The 20,937-nt window shown below is 40.9% G+C and overlaps 1 protein-coding gene across 1 annotated transcript in view; it reads left to right on the top strand.

Annotated features, from left to right (window-relative positions):
• Positions 1-8,819, top strand: part of SMC5 (structural maintenance of chromosomes 5) — a 54,004-nt gene extending 45,185 nt beyond the window's left edge. The window contains 6 exon segments of the mRNA XM_009328180.1: positions 1-66; positions 463-567; positions 775-894; positions 4,964-5,143; positions 5,231-5,326; positions 8,109-8,819. The exon segment at positions 1-66 is cut by the window's left edge and continues 78 nt beyond it. Of these exon segments, the coding sequence (XP_009326455.1) occupies positions 1-66; positions 463-567; positions 775-894; positions 4,964-5,143; positions 5,231-5,326; positions 8,109-8,249 (708 nt within the window). The 3' untranslated portion in view covers positions 8,250-8,819.
• Positions 8,820-20,937: the final 12,118 nt, after the last annotated feature.

Genomic DNA, 20,937 nt, shown 5'->3' with positions numbered 1-20,937 from the left:
GAAATTGATGCTTTTCTGAATGAAGAGAAAACCAGGGCCTCCTGTTTCACAGGCCTGAATGCTTCGGTATGCTCACTTCTTTCCCTCCGCCCTCCTTTACTCCCCCTCCACTGGTATTGTACTTGCTTCCCACTCTGTGCTAGATCTCTTGGTATAATAAGCTAGACAGTAGGAACAATGTGCTGTAAATGCCAGATTCTGCATCTATTAAAATTTTAAGTAGGTTCTTCCAAAATAACTGTGTTCTGTGCCTTTAAAAAAAAAAAATGGCAGTAACCTGAAATAAGCAATACTTTACTGTTTCTTTGTTTTAAAGCTAGAAATGTATCTTGTTCAGTGTGCAATGCAGTAATCTGTATAATTGTGTTTGAACAGAATCAGTGCAGTGTGATATTTTTACAATCAAGGTTAGAATTGCAAACATTTTATTGACTGCTGTTTTTTTCTTTTTTATTCTGGCAGGTTGTTGAAGAATACAATAAACAGACACAAGAAATACAGCAGTTGACGGAATATCTAGAGGAAAAGAAAAATGAATTGGATAACTATAAGCAAAACATTTCACAGGTGATAGCTGAAATTATCACTTCTGTATCAGTATGTCTTTATTAGAATAGAGTGTATGTACAGACATAAAGGGTAGCATTCCAAGTTGTCTTGAGTGTAAACTGAGATGTTAGCTTCTGTAATCATGATATTTTTTAATTTAAATGCTATCTCTAAAGGAAAATTCACTTATTAAAAAAGGTTTTGCATGGATATGTCTACTTCTAGGTCAAAGAAAGGTGGCTAAACCCGTTGAAAACGCTGATAGAGCAAATTAATGAGAAGTTCAGTAACTTCTTTAGTTCTATGCAGTGTGTTGGTGAAGTTGATCTTCATGTGGAAAATGAGGTATGATTTATTTTTCATATTGAAGAATAACATTTTTATGCATCATCTTTTGCTTGTATATTGCTGGAGAAAAAATAACAAGTTGTCATTTAGATTGTAGGAAAGATGTTCTTTTAAAAAAAAAAAAAAACAACGAACTTTTACTGATGAATACACTTTTTGTGCTAGAACTGACTTACCAGTCTGATTAAAGGAAAATTAGTCTTTGTCCAGATGCACAAGACTTCAACGCACTGACTTTTGGAAGCTTCTTGCAACTTACAGGGCTCGGTTAGAAACATTGTATTTACTTTAGCTGTAACTCAGATTTATTTAGTTAGTGATATAATTCTACATTTTTAGCTAATTTGTGCTATTCTGTTATCATTTAGTGGCTAAATATGCTATTATTAAGTGTTGCATTGACTTGGTTCTACATGTAGTTTCTACTCAAGTCTGCTGGCATTTTGTCTGTTTGGGAAGTAGCAATCATTTGGCCCAGCCTGTTATGCCCTCAGTAACATTTATAGAAAGGGTTTACCTCTGATGAAGAGTTTAAAGCATCAATAGTACCCTGGGGAGAAATATTCACTGCAGTGGGCTGAAGAGAAGTAGGGTATTTTGTTTTAAACTGATCTCTGTAATGAAGATCTTAAGACTCTCATATGTAATGCATAGACTCCACAATAGTGAAAGTTGACACTTAAACATCTTTTTGCTGTTTTAAATTATTCAAGCAGCTTTTCTTAAAATATTTGAAGTGGTAGTCATTGGGGGCAGAATAGTGACTGACAAGGCTCTTTACATGAACTGCATAAAAATGTTTACATAGAAACTAGTATTATGAAGGAGTAGGACATTAAAACATGGACTTTTCAGTTTGTTTGATGGTTACCAACAGAGTCAGATCTATATTACGCAAATACTATCTTTTAGCTAAAAGTAAATTGGGAGAAAGTACACAGAAAAACAACAAAGCAGTTTAAAAGCAAAGGGTGTCTGGACTGTCTTTCTGAATATCTTCTTTGGAAGGTCTTGCTTTTCTCTTGCAAAGATGTCACAAATAGTTTAACAGGTTAGCTAGTGGTACTGTGCTGATGACTAAAAGTTTTTCCTCAAGGGATCAGTGCCTATAATACAGAGAGGTGGATAATCTGTTCTAGAGCTTGGATTCCTTACCCTTCTTCTCTGCAGGAGACTCTTTTGCCCTGACCTGTAAATATCAAAAGAGGGATGCTTGAGGCAGAATTATCTTTGTTAGAAATATTTCTGTGACCCTGAAGTTCAAGCCTCTGTTAGCCTGCCCTGCAGGAACCTTGAGATCTGATGATGTCCTTGGCGATAGTACCTACTGGTACTAGGTTCTTCCTTGACATCGTAGCAGAACCCTCAGTGAATGTTCTGACTTTCCTTGGTAGCACTTGGTAATCGGAGTTCAGAGTGCTAGCAGTGATAACCTTGACCTTCCTTGATTCCCCACAGGGAGTTTTGAGCATCATTCTTGACAGGTCCTGGAATATCTGTCAGTTATATGAAGTGGCATTCCCAGTAGTCTGGCAACAAAGGCCTGACTTTCTGATGCCATTGCAGTTGTGCTGGAGGGCGGATCTTTTTTACTGGAGGTTTTGCCAGCCTGTACCTTGTAAACTTCTCCGAGCCTAGTTTCAGTCTGTGCCAATGCATCTGAAAGTACAGTGGGCCTAGAGGCCTTAGGTTCTGTTTTCTATTTCTCCTTACATGAAGTCATCATGTTCTTGATGTACCACAGGCCCGGCTCTTTGCAAAGAGTGTAGCAAAAGCTCTGCAAGTATCTGTTAGAGAAGAAACAGGAACTAAATTGTGACCTTAAGGATATTTTTTCATTCCACTATGCTACGTGTTCCTGGTCATAAGCAAGCCAGACTGTGGGTCTGTTGAGATTGATCCGGACAATCAAGTACCAAATCCTACTAAAATGGAGAATGTTCATCTAAGCTATGGTGGTGTTATCTTCGCTGATTAGGAGAATGTCTTATTAGCTCCCCTTAGCAAAATACTACCTCCAGAAAGGTCAGTGCAGCAGCATTCATTTGTTTTGAAAGCATGCCCCATGATTTTCCTTCTTAGACTCTTGATTTTCAGGCATGGCTATCAAACTACAATATGCAAATCCAAGAAGCTAATTATTCTTCTGATAAGCTGCATTAAATGCCAAAGAAGAAATTTCTACCATAGTGGGGGAGAATTAAATGGTAACCAAAAGCAGCTTGCATATAGTTTCAGTTGCATTAAGCATTGCTTTGTTTCAGTGTGTCTGTCATGGTCATATAGCACTCCTTCTCAAGGTAGGTCTTCAGTTTGTCTTTGGAAGTGCCAACCCATTGCCAACAGGGAAAACATCGAGGGTGAGAAAGGTGACCTGCCTTCAAAATTAGAAAAAGTTGGAACTTAGCAAACATGAGTTTATAACTATGTCAGATCACCTTCATTCTCTCCTAAAGTGTGTATGCATTTGCCTCAGCCTTAAGGATCCACAGTTCCATGTTTCTATAATACTGGTACAACAGAAGCACCAGAGGTTTGTAGTACATGAAAGTAAATACCAGTATAAGACCTTACGCTTTCCAGTCCTGAGGATGTTTGTCTGCCTGCAGGTGTAGTAAAACAACAGGAACACCAAAAGATGGCTTGTTCTTCTGATTTAGCAGATTAGCTGATCTGAGAGGATTTGATAGATCCTTTGCAATGTTAGATGCTATCTGGTATGTACATTACTCATCCCAAAGCAAGACCTGAAGGTAGCAAAGAAGCTGAAATTTGTTCCTACAGACTTGAAGTTCTTTAAGGCAGGTTTAAGACTTTAAGATGGTATGGCTTATTTACTTCATGGTGGCTTTTAGACCTTGTGCTTCATAAAAGACAGCCCTACAGTGGGACTCTGCTCTGCCAGGTCACCCAGATTCATATGCCTTTTGATGACTGTGGTATGTGGCAATCTGAACCAAACTGGCGTGTGCCAGCTTCTATGGGATGGGCTCCTCATTGTCTCTTTGCCACAGCTGTCCTTTCTAAATCTAGAAGTATTCTGTGAGTAACCATCAGGAATTGTCTCCCCTCCTTTCTTCTACCCTAAGCATTACAGTTGTGTTATCAGAAGAATGTGAGTCGCTGACCTCCAAGTGCAGGATTTACGCTTCCACAGTGAATATGGATAGACCTCCTGGAACTCATATTCCTGAAACTTTTGAATCTTCCCTGTAGCTCTCATTAACTTGATAGGTGCATATAAAGATTGTGCCATATGTAGACCAAACGGTAAGCAATCAGCATGGGCTTTCTGCACTGAGGATTGCATTCCCATTCCTGCATTGAGCCTACCTGAATGTCAGAAATACTAGCAAGTACTCCAAAGATTTCTTTTTTTCCTGGAATCATGTATGTATTTCCTTGCATGGGCCTTCTTTTGAACCACATATGTCATCCCCACACCTGTGCATCATTGACTCAGACTGCTGACAAGTGTCAGTTCTCTGTTAAAAGGTCAGAATCCTTGTGTGTGATTTTCCTTACTGAGTGTGAAAGGGAGATTGCTGTCATGGTGGATTTTGTAGGGGCTTTGTATCTCAGTCTGCTAGTGGAGGAAAAGCAAAGGATTTAATTAGACTGCTTGCACTTGAAGAGGTTCAGATGGGATCTTAACCTACACACACACACACATTCCGCATCACCCACCCCACTGTTAAAGTTGATAGCGTCATGTACCCTAATGCATTTTTTCGATGAATGAAATGAAAGCATTGCTTTCTCCTTTTTCTAGCCAAGAATTTTTTTTCTTGTTGATGTCCTTAATATGTATGAAGTCTGTCTTATCAGGGATTCAGAAATTAACAAATCGTTGTCACGGGGGGAGTGGTATTGAAAATTCTCTATCTAACAAGAATAGATCAGAGTTAAGGAAAATATTTGAAACAGAATTAATATATTAAGTTGAACCTGAGTAGTTCGTACACCCCTGTAGAACATTTGACATAAATTTCCTTTCATTTGCACGTCATTATCAAATAAGCTGTAGTACAGAGAAACTGAGTTTAACAGGTACTGGCTTTTATAGGAGGAGTACGACAAGTATGGGATTCGCATTAGAGTCAAATTCCACAGTAGCACTGAACTTCATGAATTGACTCCATATCATCAGAGTGGAGGTGAGAAAAGTGTTTCCACTATGTTGTACCTGATGGCTCTACAGGAACTCAACAGATGTCCTTTCAGGGTTGTAGATGAAATAAATCAGGTGAGGATCAATAGTGCATTATATAACTTCTTACTATACAGATGCTTATGACATAGTGGAGAGAACAGACTTTTTTTTTTCTTTTAGGGAATGGATCCAATGAATGAGAGAAGAGTTTTTGAAATGGTTGTGAAAACTGCTTGTAAAGAAAGCACATCTCAGTACTTCTTTATTACACCGAAGGTGCGTGGCGGAAAATGAAATTGAAAGTTTAATGTGTAGGAGAGTTGAGTTTTGTGTGATAATATCCCTGTAAACACTGTATAACTTATCTCTGTTTTACCTAAGAACTTAATACTAAAAGGTAACTGTGAGAGAATTTGTCCATTTTAAGGACAGTCCTGGCAGGAATTCAGACAACTCATACCAAGGCTTATCTCATCATAAACACATTCTGGAATTGCAGCCTCTGTGGAAGTATCACAAGTTAACCACCAGTGGATAGGGGTACCATGTAACAAGGCTGTCAAATGTAATGCCTGTAGCTCCTACAGAATTGAGACTGTAGCAGAGACCAACGTCCAGACAAGTCAGGTAATGATATTGGAACAGGCTAGTGCTGCTGATGTCAGAAGAACTAGAGGAGTCCCTCATTAATGGAGGAAAACTATTCAAGTAATAATCTGAGACTTAGAAGCTCAGAAAAGGTCAGTGCTATGCTCCGTGGAGAATGGCTTGAAGAGGACTTTTCAGTCAAGAATGACCAGTGCTTAATTATGCTCTTCTGTTAAAATAAATTTAAAAAAAAGATAATTGACTTACTAGGGGATGCGGTGATGTGATGCTGTGGCTTGAAGGACTAGTAAGTAGGGTGGCTGTTCACCTGCACCTAAAACAGAGGCTAATGTTGTGTTCAACTTGATCTAAGACAGGTTGAACCAGTAAAGGTTACTTGTACACCAAGGAGGCAAGAATATCTGGCTGGTATGTGCTATTCTTTTCTGTAAATAGCAGTTGAAGGACCCGAGAAAAGCCACCTGCAGCATTTACCTGTCTGAAAGTAGGAGGAAGGTGATGCTTGTTGTTCCTTCTGATCCTGCAGTATACTTACCTCCACACAGTTTGGTTGTTTCCTGTCCACATTACTTCTTTCTTGTTCTGTGTGTTGTCTATCCCCTTTTGTCTTGCGATTTCTCTCCTTATTGGATCTGCTTTTCTGTGCTCTCTCCTACTTTGAGAAATAAGAGAGTGGTTTGGATATTGAAAGGATAGAGATAGCTCTACTAACTATAATGCTTCCCACGTATATAAGGAACTGTAGAAAAGGACTGTTCAGAGTCTGTTTTAAAAATTGTGCTCATTGTCAAATTACTAAGAATAGGGAAGGGGGAAAATTGAGTGTGCAGAGCTAACCAGAAAGGTCAGAGTAAAAATGAGAAAGCAGAAGTAAAAAATTTCATTACGGTAAGAGGAAGATCAAGGAATGTGTTGCACCACTATTCAGCAGCAAGAGATGGTGTTATGAAGAGGTCACTGAAGGTATTTCTTCTTTCTTCTCTCTCTCTGTCGATCAACTACAAGTAGGTGATCAGTTAACATGGTGAAGCTGTAATGGCCTACCACAAAGAGCATGATTGATACAGCACTTCACGTAAAGGTTTTAGCCTATGAGATAGTGTGAGTGGGCTGCATCAGAGGAGAATTAAAAGGCTGTGCAGAGCAGGCTGAGGAGAAAGCCAGACTCTGCTGTGCCAGTGGCTTACCTGCAGTTCCTGAGCCTATGCTATATGTTATCACTTACTAGAAAGCAGGTATGTAATCACATACTAGAAAGTATGACAAATTGTCATACTAAGCTAAGTTTTGTGTATGTATCCGGTGGATACAGGAAAAGCTGTTATCGTGGTTTTTTTTCAGTATGTTGACACTTTCCCCAGCTATATTTTTAAGCAAGCAAAGCAAACAGAGGGGAAGGGGTATAGATCAATATGCAGTAGAGTTGATTAGGAAAGTTGTATTCTGAATAGTTGTGATTCACTGTCAGAATGAGTAGGTGAACTGAGTGTGTTCCTTAGGAATGAATCTTGGGTTTGAAAATCAGTATTTTTAATATCATTCTATGCTGAAACAGATTACATCTATTAAACATGCATATAATCACCATGTTGGGAGTGAATGCTTCTTTGCTGGAGAACAAGATTAGAATTCAAAGCAATCTTAGATTAGGTGGCTTTATTTGAAAACAGGATGCATTTCATCACAGACAAGCATAGGACTTGGTACTTAAGTGGGAAAAATCAACAGCAGCATCTGGTCTAAGGCATAAATGCCTACATGACTGGGGAGAGAGAAGTTATTGTGGATGACAAGCTGAGCATCAGTTGCAAGTAAATTGCTAAAAGTCATCCTGAGCACTGCAGATAACCCTACAGCTTGTATGACACCTGTCAGTCTGCTGGGCCTGTGCCTGACAAGATTTGGAGTACAGTAAGTGTCCAGCTTTGGCTGTTACACTTCAGAAAAGTAGTACAGTAGTACAGTGGCTGGAGTTACTCCAAAGACAGCAGTGCAACTTTTAAGAAGTTTTGAAAGTTTTGGGTTTCCACTAATGGAAATTGCTTAGCTGAGAGGAGCACGAGGCTGAAGAGAGACATAATAACTGTGCCCAAGTAACTCTACCTCCTGCCCTGCCCTGGCAAAAAAGGAAAAACAACCAATATTCTCTGCCCATTGTGGATACGGCAAAAAAGTAATTACCTCATTTGCAGCAAGAAGGTACAAATTAAATGATACGAAGATTTTCTTGTAGTAAGAATAGTGAAGCATGGAAATTGCCTGAAGAATGAGTGGAGTCTCTTTGAGGGGTTTCTAGGAACAAATATACATCATCTGTCAGAAAGGCTATAATCCTGCTGTATTGACCTTTTGAGATCTAAGGCTTTATGTAGACCTCCTTCACCTTTTTTAGATAATGGGGATCATCTCTCCTAGCTTTTTTGACTTTGTTTTTTGTGTTTTTCACCAGCTCCTGCAGAATCTCACTTACAATGACAAGATGACAGTGTTGTTTGTCTACAATGGACCTTTTATGTTGGAGGCAAACAAATGGAACTTAAAGGCGTTCTGTAGGCGGCGCCGGCGACTTGGAAGGATGGATGAACAGTGATACATATATATATATAAAAATATATTAAAAAATACATGTTTTTGTAGACCTTTTTGGAACATCTGGCTTTCAAGACTTCAGAAATTGTGAAAGATGAGAACCTGCGAAGAATTAATGATTAAGAACTTCGATTCTTAAAACTTGTATAAAAGTGTAACAGATTTGAAGTGCATGATTTTTTTTCAAATCTTTCGTAGTGGCCTCTTTCTCCAAAGAACCTACTTTTTCTCAATAGTAGTTTTAAATAAAAAAGAAGTTTCTTGTATTTTACTATTTTATCGGTAATGTAGCATCAGAAGTACAGTTATTTTTTCTAGGTTATACTGGTCTAATTCTATGTCTGGGTTTGTTTTTTTTTTTCCCAAAAAAATTTTAATTTGTTTTTGGTAAATGTGTTCCCCTAACACAGTTAAGGATGTTCTCCAAACTTTTCCTATTGAAATGGAAACTTTTTGAATGAATGAAGATGATGATGTGTAGGAAGGGAATGGTTTGTAAGTAGCTGTGCATTGTTTTTTGTTTTGTGAAAATATACCTGAAGTTAATATAAAGAATATGCTGTTGTTAGAGTAATACACTTTATTATTTTTATTTATTATTTTTGAGTTAATGTTCCTGGAAGGATAAGGTCTTTATTTTTATAGCAAGTCTCTCCTCAGCAAGGAGACTGACAAAGAGGCAGGTGTTTTTGAAACAATGAGCTAGTTTGCTTGGAGAAGTAAAACTAAGCAATATATAACTTTTTGTTGGGTTTTTTAAGTAAAACTTGTTAAGTTTTTGGTGATAGATGGAGAAAATAGTCCTGCTGATTTCACATGTAAGTTAAAAGCTGGAGGCTTTTTACAAGGCTTCAGCAGCGTTGGAAGGATTGTATACGCAATGGCTTTCCGACAGATAGCCATAAAATTCATTAGTGGGGTTTTGGCCATAGCTGTTAAGCATTTGGAAGTAGATGTTATCAGCAGAATGCTGAATACCTAAAATAAAATCCCGGTTATTTAGTTAACTATATAAAAAGAAAAATTAAACTTAATACTGAATTGTGAAGAGTATGATTTGTAAACAAATGGAAACTATGACTGGTATGTAAAATGTACATAAAAATGATTGAGCCCCAGGACACCATCTGAAAATACACAGTATCCTTGTTTTTTTTGGGGGAGTAACCTTCAGTAGAATTTTATACAAAATTTGGTGTCCACTTGATTTTGAGAGGGAGTTTTTCTTAACAGCATCCTGTCAATGAACTTTGCCAATGGAATTGATATGTCAGGCTTTTTACATTACAGTGTTAGAAATAAAATAACCCACTGCAAAATACAAGCTAGGATCTGAAAGGTTTTGGGTATTAAAGTTAGGTACTGTAATTCTTGTTTTGAATAGACAAGCCTTTAAGGGAATAGAGAACTACACATTCTTATATCACAGGCCACTGTTGATCAGTGGAGCTCTGTCTGACTGTGAAATGAGTTCCTGGAATAAGGCCCATGCGGATTAGTGTCCATACACAAATATTTGACAGAAGAGCTAAAAGAGTGTGGAAAGTCGGGCTGTAGTCCAGAGATTGAGTGGTCCAGCAGAGTATTCTCGACTTAATTGAGGCTACAGGCCTATCTGTCCACTGTATTGCAAGATCTGGGTTTTAAATGTGTTCTTTCATCTTCAAAATACTTGGCTTCTGGTAACCCTGAACTTTTAAGGTTGTTTTTTTTTTTTTTAATTGAATGGAAAAACATACATTCTGTTTAGTCTCTGAGGATCACTATATGAAAAGTGCGATTCGTTTTCAGTGTCTAAGTAAGTGAAACTACTTACATGAACATGTGTTAGGACTCAATCCTTCCATGGCTAGACAGCACTGACTATCTATTCTTATACTGTCATCTTAGAACTTCGTGGGATTTCTTCCTAGATTTCAGATCCTGTCTCAAAAATTATGTCTTCTGGATACATGCCTGCGACACTGTACAAGTCAAGAGAATGATGGGCTTGTGGGTGTTCGCTTTTTCCTTGGTGGTCTGTCAACTATTGACCGGAGGTCCTGATTTCAATGTATCTGGCTACAATCTTACTATGACACTGTCATTCATATTAACTTGCCCCAGACAGTGTAACGAGCTGCAAAACCGTACCACTGCCATGTTACTGACTAATAGAGCTTCACTATCTGGCAGCTCTGCTAGCTAAAGCCTTTAAAAAAGAACCGTAAAATCAACTTTGTATATAAAAGCAGCCGTTGCTATTTGCAGATGGCCTATACAACATGACTGTGTGCCTCCCATACACAAGTTCCCATTAATAACCTGCTAATTCGCGTGGCAGGTGCATCATATGCACGTACAGAGACCTTCTGGCTTACAGGGAAGTCTTTTGAACTGGATAGTGTATTCAACCATGAAAATCCACGCTGAGTCGCTTAGTGTAGCTACAGCGTGAGTTGGCATTCCTTACCTGCGTACAGGGCCCTTCCGTGCTGCCAGCTTTCTTGCTGTTGCTCTTGCTTTGCTACTGCTATTCAGCTCCTCGGGGACTCTTGCTATAAAAACCCGTGGAATTAATTTGAGTCTAACTTTGAGGACGAGGGGATGAGTGGGAGTTTAGGTTAAATATACATGTAGTATCCAACTCTTCCTGCTAACTAGACAGGACCTCACAAAAATGTAGAAGTGGAAAGACCCCAAATAGTCCTGACAGCTGAAGTATAAATTGAGCTTTCTCCAAAAATAGGTATTTTTCCCTGTTTAGACCAGCTGAAGACTATGGCAGAGATCCTCTTCCACCACCATCTGCAGTTCTGACAAACATCTGTGTCTGTTCATGTATTGAGACAAAGAGAGAGAAGCAGCATGGAAATTGTGGCTTACTGTGAGAAATTAAAAGATCTTGAGAAACCAAATACTGAAAAGCACTTATAAATCACTTTTTACTGTATTTTATGACTGTAAATGGCACTCGTGCATAGACGTTAACTGGGAGAGATTGCTTAGTTGGATGAAGCGGCAAACTCGAATGAGGAGGGACCCTTGCACAACTACAATGCTTTTAACATGCTTACATGAAGCTTAGGCTTTTATTGGAAGAAAAATAAATGAGGCCTGTTAAGGCTGTTGCTGACTGGGAACATCTATTCTCCAGGCTTTGGAGTTAGTGAGACACACAGAGCTGGTCTGGGCTGCAGGATGCTTACTGAAAAGTGTGGTAGGTGGTCTTCAGATGCCAGGATAGGCACCCGCTCCAGGCCTGACAGCAAATTTTACTTAGAGTTAACACTACTGGAGGCTGCTGTGTACGGTTCATGCCAAGATGCCCCCTCTGTTGTTACTAAGCTTTCTGGTTGATGCTTCTTTTCTAGAATCTTCTGGACCATCTTCAAACACTGCTTCCTATGGATTGTGGAAACTGACTTGTTTCTTCCATGAGCCTGCAGTTACCTGCTTGTTCCCTTAGCAAGGCCTCTTAATTTTCTGAACATCTCTTATTAACAGGCCTTAATTTTCACCTTCCTTGCCCAATTCCCATGCCATTCCATAGTGTCTTCTTGAAGACACTTGTTAGAGCAAACAGATATGCAAGATGTGAAATCTGTCATTCTGTTTTACAAACACTTTCATAACATGTTGTCTGATGCTGTCCATGCTTAGACTTTGGATAGTGGGGTTTACCCGGGGGAGGGAAGGAAATGTGAGAAGGAGATCTGTAATTCAAGATGCTCAGTGTTTGCTAAGCTGAGCAGGGGTCCTGTGGCTGTCCCCGGGGGTTGGCAGAGGGATGGTCCCACACAGTGCATAATTCCTTCTCTTGTCCCTGCACCCCACAACCTTCAACACCACTTGTGCTGGGAAAGGAGCACCACACTGAGGTGAAGGGCTATATTGGCTCAGCAATACCTAGTAACTCTACATCGAAGCGTGTCGTAATTTTATGGAAGTTTTTGTGATGTTGCATGCATCATTTCCCTGTCCTCTCTCCTGTCTTTATTTGGCCTGCTTCTTGAAAGGTGGTTTGTAGTTTCTTCTGATTTGATTGGTACAATATCTGATGGGAGGTGTCTGGCAGGAGAGCTACATCACGGGAAGCGGGGGAAACTTTGGCACTCTAGATTCACTGTAAATAACTCTGAGCCGGCATTACTCTCTTCAGTTCTGACTCACTGAAACACAATGTCCAAAATAAATTTTCCTAGAACTTTTTGTTACAGAAGCATTTTTTTCCCAGTGCCTTGCTAATTAAGAATAAAACCAAGATTCAGTACATCATAATTTGGAGAGGAAGGAGATGGGGAAGGGAATTAAATCCACCTCTGCTCCAAGAAAAATCCTCCCCCTGTCCCAGCCTGAACATCTGAAAATCGCAGGAATGTTTCTCTGCTGTTGCGCTCACAGACTAGGCTTGCCAAGAGCCACGCTTCTCCTACGAGGCTCATTGATCCAGCTGTCCTTTGCATATTAGGACAGCCTGGATGAAAGGCAGTTTTGTATGCAGGGGGTGATTTAGGAGTTACCATACTTCATTTTACTTCAGCGCTAACTTTAGCCATTGACAAGGCTGAACTGTTGAACAGGGAGAGGGGAAATGAGCGCAGGAACCAGATGTGTTTGGCCATTGAAAGCTTTTCAGGCACCACTGCAGCGGTGTTGAAAGCCAGGAGGGAAAACATGGAAAAATAAAGGCAAGTAGCAACAGCAGACGCAGAAGGTAAAAGAGGTGATAACCAGCACTATAGCAGCCCACCCACTGCCATCCTCTCCTGCGGCTCAGCTCTTTCCCAGTGGTGCAATGCCCTGTCAGTGATTCCCATCTCTGTGCTTTCCACCGAATTCCACCGGCTTTTCTCCGCTATTCTTCTGCTCCCCAGTTGCTCTTGAAGTAATTCCTCAGTTGTCCAGTCTTCCTTCTGTTGATCTCTTACCCCCACTAAGCCAGTGTTTTTTTGACAGTTGTACTGGTTTTGGCTGGGATAGAGTTAGTTTTCTTCATAGTAGCTTGTATGGGGCTGTGTGTTGGGTTTCTGACCAGAACGCTGTTGGTAACAGGGATGTTTTAGCTATTGCTGAGCAGGGCTTGCACAGCATCAAGGCCTTTCCTGTTTCTCACGCTGCCCTGCCAGCACAAGAAGTTTACAAGAAGTTGGGAGGGGACACAGCTGGGACAGCTGACCCCAGCTGACCAAAGGGATATCCCACACTGTATGACATTGTGCTCAGCGGTAAAAGCTGGGGGAAGAAGGAGGGATATCTGGAGTTATGTCTTCCCAAGTAACCGTTACGTGTGGTGGAGCCCTGCTTTCCTGGAGAAACAGCTGCCTGCCGATGGGAAGGAGTGAATGAATTCCTTGGTTTGCCTTGCTTGTGTACGCGGCTTTTGCTTTCCCTGTTAAACTGTCTTTATCTCAACACAGGAGTTTTCTCACTTTTACCCTTCTGATTCTCTGACCCATCCCACTGGGGGAGAGTGACCAAGTGGCTGGCTGGGGCTGAGCTGCCGCCCAGGGTTAACCCACAACAACAGTGTATGTTAGTCTCAAAACATGACATTATGCATGTCATTAGCTAGAGTTTAGTATTGTGAATTATTTGTATCAACCATTGCACCTGGAGCTACATGAAATCTTGGCAAACATGCCCAGCGTGTATTCGTAGAAGAGCAAGGCATCTGCTCGCAGGCTGACAACCTCTTTGGGAAGCATGGAGATGAGAGCATGGCAAGTAAGCTGGAAAGGAATGACAAAATTCACTTTGTTGGGGATAAGGAACCGTGCACGGAGGCAGATAAAGCTGGTTTTGCTAGAAGCAAGAAGGGAGGAACAGATGATAACTGAGAAGATGGTGGCAGAAGGTATGAAGGAGCCTTGGAAAAGAACAGAGAGCAGAAGATGGCACAGGTAACATGCAACATGGATGGCTCAAAGTGAATACGTGCTTTAAGGTAATTGGTATCATGTAATTTAAAGGGGAAAAGTCTCCAATTCCCCCTTCCCCAGGTTGTAACCAAAGCTGTAGACTATGAACATTATGCTGTTTGATCTTGACTGCAATCCACAACACTGGTGTACCTCAGTTTGGGTCGTATAATAGCTTTTTCAAGGACAACAAAGGTTTGGTTGCTTGGTTGGTTGGTTGGGGTTTTTTTTGTTGGGATATTTGTTTGTTTGTTTCTGTTGGTTTTCCTGAAGAATTACAGACACAGAATAAATCCAAAGCAGATGATGAGCACAAGGAGTGCAAAGGGACTTGCTCTCAGACACCGCCAACAGTATCAACCCCGCTCTGTGCTGCTGCAATGATGCTTCAAGGTCTGTTTAGGTGAAAAGCCACTGATGTTATAGTCTTCTGTGGGCCCCAGTGGCTGAGAAATCTGGAGCAGACTTTGTGTCTGCTTCTGAGCCCAGTCATGTTGTTCATGAAGGATTTTTTTTGGTCAGAACTTTTCTAGTTTTTAAAATACACTTTGCTGTATAAAATGCACTGGTTTGATGCCAGTATAATTAAAGTGGTACTGCCTCCAGTGTATATGCAGTTCCTCAAGCATCAGAAATCAGTATGCTCATGAAAAATTATTGGAGTAAGTTATATTGGGAGAATCTCCTTTATTTCCATTTGAAAGAGTTTACAGTAAGGTTGTCACCCTTGAAATGTTTCAGTTAAAAAATAATACCTCTGACAAAAATGGTTCATTGGACATAAGAGCTGAATGTAACTTAGCTTCTATGTAAGGCCTGGATTGTCTTGTCTATCTGTAATCCAGTAAAACAGAGGCAGTGATTTACCACCAGCGTTGCACAGACTAATAACACAATTGTGGTTTTCCCTGGCCATGTGTTTTTTGACAGAGCAGTTATGCATGGCTTTTCATAGGCCCTCAAAAGTCTTTTCTGCTTGGAAACCTACTGAAGGCCACCAAAGCAGTGATTAACAGCAGAAAAGCCCAAACCACTATATGTGGTCTCTCCAGGGAGAAATGATGTAACTTACACCTGTGTCTCCTGAAACTTCTGCTGCTTTCTGGCCTCTGCCCATTAGCCAGAAGAGGAAGAAAAGGCCCTTTGGGAAGCCCAAGACTTCCCTGAGCACCTTTTTAGCACAATGTCAGGAGGGCTCTGATATATTCTGTGCTCTTTGGTTTCTTTCTCCGTGTGTTCTGAATTCCCATAGGGCTTTCTTGGATCTTGGGATGATAAGCTGTCCTTATCTACTCAGTGATTCTCCTAGTCCTGTGGTTTACACGCTCCGTTTCCTTTGTACCTTGTGTTCAGCTGTGCAGACATCCAGGTGTTGCTTTGATCGGCATTACATGGCCTACGAGGCAACAGACAACACCAAAACAGAGACTGGTGGCTTTTGATATGAAAAGCAATAGGACGTTTATCAGTGGTCAGTTGGGGGCCACAAGCCAGTAAAAAACAGTAACAGTTGTAGCAACTTCAAAAATACAAGCTGAAAGCAATAGGGACTCTGCTCTCTCTCACCTCAAAAGGCATACATGAGCTCCATCCGTATAGAGACACATGAACTGGGAAAATACAGTATGCAATAACACAGAAACAAGTGTCAATTAAGGATTAGAACTGATGCCAGTTAAGACCTCCCCTTTTTGAAATGGGAAGATTTCCAGAATACCTGTGAAAGTGTTTGAGGAGGTATTTTAGGGGACAAGGAGTTTCTCAGTTGAGGAGAGCATGGCGCTGAAAGCACGGTAGCTGCAAAATTCTTGCCATTGGAAAAGCTTCCCCTGCTTTAAGGCAGTCCCTTAAAGAGGACTTGGGTAAGTACATTGTTTTGACAATTCTGACTTTGCATTAAGTTGATGTAATTTGTCAGATGTGGCTGGGAGGTGCGAGGAGCTCAACGTGGAAGAGATTTTGTTTACAGAGCAAAAAGCCATTGAGAAGGTAGCGGTTGTTACGGCGCTCTGATGCAGAAAGGAAACCTCCCTGACTCCTTAGCCTGAAAGAGTGAGTGCTGAACAACATTGTTTTAGACTCCCGTGGAGGTGAAAGTCATTCTAGTCACCCTAGAAAGGCAGGTTCAGAAAGCCACCCTTGAATGCAGCATTCTGAACCACTCTGCAGGCATTTAACTGGACTTTTATGGCATTTTATGGCACATTTCCTTTCTTCTGTCCTCGGCAGAGAGGAGAAATGAAAATTCACCTTGTAGAAATTGCGCTCTCTGAATCAGCTGGTCTATGTTCAGGGTCGCACCTCCCCATGTCACTGTTGAAGTCTGCCAGCATCCACTGGGGTGCACCCAGTCTTCGCATGTCATACCTATTCCACCCAAAATTTACATCACCCCTGGCAAGACTATTCTGTAGAGTGTATTAGATCTCAATAGCTGGAAGCATCCTGCTAAGGCTAAGACCTTCTCTACGCCAAGAAGATTTTGGTAGCTGTTCCAATTAGAGCACTGAAGACAAATATTAAAGGGTTTAAGGTGAAGAATGATGAATTTGTGGAAAGTCCTTTATGATGGGATTGCAGGAGAATGAGGCAAATGCCACAGCCCTGTGTTCCTTATTCCTAAAATCAATGACAAGCTAAAAAAAGAAAACCCTATGCTGAGTTTGTTTTATCTGTCCCTTGGCCATCCAACCCGAGGACAGAAAACTCCAACTCAGCACCAAGTCAAATCTGGAGGCTGCTTACAAGTTTTGTTCCAGACACAGATGGCACGCTTCCACCCCTCCGTCTCTGCCTGCGTTGCTGGAGGGTTACGTGTTCCCTTGGGGCCAGGGTCTCATCTTGCAGCCACAGCCTAGCACCGTTCCCATGTAGCAGGTTAAGTTAGTTCGTGTACGTAGTTGCTTTTAGCAACCGTAATGTCAGCGACCGTAAATGTCAGTGAGCTTTTTGGCACAGGGTTCCTTGCCTTTCCCTCCTTCAGAGGCTGAGCGGGTGGGTTTTTTTTCTCCTTACGCCGGCAACCCCTCCAAACCCGTGGCAATCTCAAGGCAGCAGTGTGGCTGCGCAGGCTGAAGCATCGTTAGCTCGTGGAGCAGCTGCGCGGTGCGAGGGAGAGCACCAGTCTGAGCTCAAAAGCCGCTGAGCAATGGGAGAGAGGCTTCCTGGGAGCTGGAGCAGGCTGCTGAGGGGACGCTCTCCCCCCCATTGCAAGTTGCGTCCCTGTCTCCCTGCAGTAGCGGCAGGAGGAATACCTGTGAAAACACCTGGGAAAAGCAGGGAAACAAGACCCAAGCTAAATAATGGCTAGCAACACCAAGACCTTTGCAGCTGGTTTACACACCACTCAACCCATGGATTTCATCACGTGCAGCAGTGTTTTTTTCATAATCATTCAGACTGGTTTACATGACCACTGCTTGACTTCAGTCATTCAGAACAACATATTTTTTTTTAATTCCTTTTTTCTTTATTTGGACAATATATATATATACATATGTACAAAAACATCTATGCCTACTTTTTTTTTCCTTTTCTTTTTTTTACAATTTCATGTGATTTACAAAACAGGACAGCAAAATAACTTATAAAGGATACGAATACTGTACAAAAATAAAACTGATTAAACTGTTGGAAGTTGGTATTTTACAGTGTTACAGATCACTAGTCAGTAAAACAGCATTTTGAAGTATGTGTCCAGTCTGGTGTATGCTGGGCTAAGTCCATCTGCAAACTGAAAACAGATCTGTAATACAGGTCATGAAAAACTGTTCAAAAAAGAAGTATGTTGTATAGCTATACCTTTAAAGCCATGACTTCTCTATAGTAATGGGCTTTCTTAACCAAGGAGAGGAGCTGTCCTAACTTCAGCACTATTAAGTATTTCCAAAATGGTACAACAAGTACATACGGTATTAGAGAACCTGATTTTCCTTTTCTTTTCCAACACTTGCAACACTCATCAAAACTTAACTTCAAAATGCAAAGAACTAACCTGCAGTTTGTTTTATGTGTTAGAGCCACTGTTTGCTTTTACTAAAAGGAAAACCCCCAAACACCCAAATGAACAAAACAATAAAACGAAATCTCCAAACCTGATTATTCCCAATGTATTCCGTTAGTGGTTAATGAATTGCATTAATCCCGCCCAATGCTGAAATACAGCATATGTTACAGCAAATGGGTTACCATTTAGGAAGGGTTTTTTCAGAAACAGGATCTTGTCACACGCAATGATGACACGCACCTGCACGTCCCATTGTCTCATGGACCAAAGTCCCTCCTGCCCGTTGATTCTTTCAGACATTGCAGGAACGACGATGTTTCTTTAAATGTGCATTCTACCCCAAATACGCAAGGTGGAAACCATAAATCTGGCCATTTACTTCCATGTATTGGCTAATCCTGGTAGCTAAGTGACCAAAACATCTAGGAACTGATTTAGGAGCTGCTTATCAGCTGTGGCTTCCCATTGTGGTTGATAGGATGTGAGGGTGTCTCGTATTTCACAGGATCAGACCTTAATTTTCCAAGTGCTGCATTTGTCCTACAAAATGGCAGCAACCCAGACTGCAGGACAGGCTCGAAATTTTGCGTGATCTTCACAGAGAAGAATGAAGATGCATGCGCCTTTGAATCTCACCGGGCTACACGTGGCCCTGACCCCACTCAACAAGGCAGCATTAACAATACTGGTAAGCAGGACACTTTCCGTATTTCCAGATCAACAGAAATACCGAGGCTACCTATTTTTATTAGGAAGAACGTATGTCCCTATGACTCAATTTGGACACCAGAAATTAAAGTTTGGTTTCTAAAATAAATGTTTCAAAAAGCTGAAACGGAGGTAGAAAGTGTGCTTGGTTTCCTGATGTCTTCACTGAAGAAAACACATCCCTTTTTACTCCACAGACTGCTCAATATCCCTAATGCCTTAACAGCAGTTCTCTTCACATCGACGGAATTTATCATGAACTACACAGGTAAAAACACTATATGCAAACTGATTTCTAATGCTGAAAGCCTTATACAACTGTAGAAGAAAACACTCTACTCTCTGAGTTCATTTTTTTTATGTTTGTTTCTAGGAAGCAAGCTTTTTATCAGGAAAAACAATAAGATACTGTAATTGCAGGTGTACTAACAAGATTTTTTATGTACAGAATTTTACAAGATGACCTAAATTCATCTGCAGTGGAAACACTTTGGGTTTCTGTGTGATTACTCATGAGATGAATTTGGCCCGAAGTCTCTATAGTAGGGCTGCACCTCCCCTTCCTCTTCTGGAGGAAGGGGTAAAAACCAAACAGGAGAAGAATGTTTCTGGAAAAAATAACAACGTGTAAACAGAATTCTCCCCCCTTTACGCAGCTGGGGAGGAAAAAAAAAATCACCGATAACCTCTTACAGTTCATGTTTTTAACATTAAAAAAAAAAAATGAAATACTCAGCTAATGACCATGACTTGAAGTTTGCCTTCAGTGATCTTTTTGCTCCTCTTAAAGAGCAAAAAAAATAGCTTTAAAATAAAAGTAGTATTGCCTTTAACAGTGTTTGACGTGCCATGCATGACACGGGTACGACGCAAAGTACCAAGAGAAGCTTATGTCGTAAGGAGTATTACGACACACCTTCTGTGCTGTATTTCCAATTAACTCATGTTTTTCCCCCATACTCTACAGAAACAGCGATCAAGAGATAGAGGAGCCCTTCTGAAGCACTCCTTACAATAATTTCAGCTGTTTCCATTAGCAGAGTGCTCTTAAGGAAAGGTCTACACTCTCCATAAGTACACACAACTCCCATAGGATTCTGCGGGAGTTAGGCAAGGGTATGAAGAGAATAAATCTTTAAGGCAAGTGTAGGAAGAGAAAAAACCTTTAAAAAAGCAGCAGTTTATAAAGATGGTAGCTGCTGTTATGCATCCATTCGAACAAAACACAGCAGAATAAAGCACTGTTAGTGGCATTTCTGTAGTACAGTACTGTATTTATTGACAAATTAAAAGTGTAGGATCAACTGAGAGACGTATGCTTCTGCTCCCACACCCCTGCCACGTTACCTAGGCCAACTGGTATTTTTCCAGGTAAGTGAATAACAGAGCTAAATACACATATGGCCAGAAAACAACTGAGCTATTGTGGGCTTTTTTTGCTTTAAGTATCTGCTTGAATTATACAGGTTTTTACTGGAAAAGTGCAGCTTATATTCAAAAGTATAGTTAATACAAAGAAAAATTAAAAAGACCCACTTACTTTAATGGGCCTTCTTAAGTATAAATTCACCTTATCTCAGTATATCAATCAGACGCCATTAGTAACGTACGTAATGCTTCTCTTAACAGTCTCTTTAAATGCAGGATCGTTCTGAGACAGAAGTAAACCCACTTCTACAATGCGCTATGGAGTTTTTATCTGAGAGTTATGTATGTGACTCGGAAAGTGGTTTTTCTCGACAAACTCTAAATACAAGCAGCATTACACCGTTCAGCAAAACATGTTCATGACACAGCAATCACAAAGACCTCAGGGTCACGCTACTGTGGTGGCACAGGCCGGACCGTCCAGTCAGACGTATGTACACCAGTATCAACGCTTTACATTAGAGGAGGAGGTTGCCTCCTCTGCCGGCCATCCCTTCCCTCCTCTCACCCCCGCAGTCCACTTGCTCCAGACGGCTGTTCCCAGCGCAGGGTGGGGAGGTGCAGGACATGGAGGGGTGCACGGAGTACTTTTTTTTTTTTTTCTTTTTTTTTTTTTCTTAACATCAGCTACACGCGCTTTCGGGCGG

This window comes from Pygoscelis adeliae, unplaced genomic scaffold (genome assembly GCF_000699105.1).
Source record: "Pygoscelis adeliae isolate BGI_AS28 unplaced genomic scaffold, ASM69910v1 Scaffold45, whole genome shotgun sequence".
NCBI lineage: Eukaryota > Metazoa > Chordata > Aves > Sphenisciformes > Spheniscidae > Pygoscelis > Pygoscelis adeliae.
Note: the sequence above shows the minus strand (reverse complement) of the source record. Positions and strands in the feature narration are given on the sequence as shown.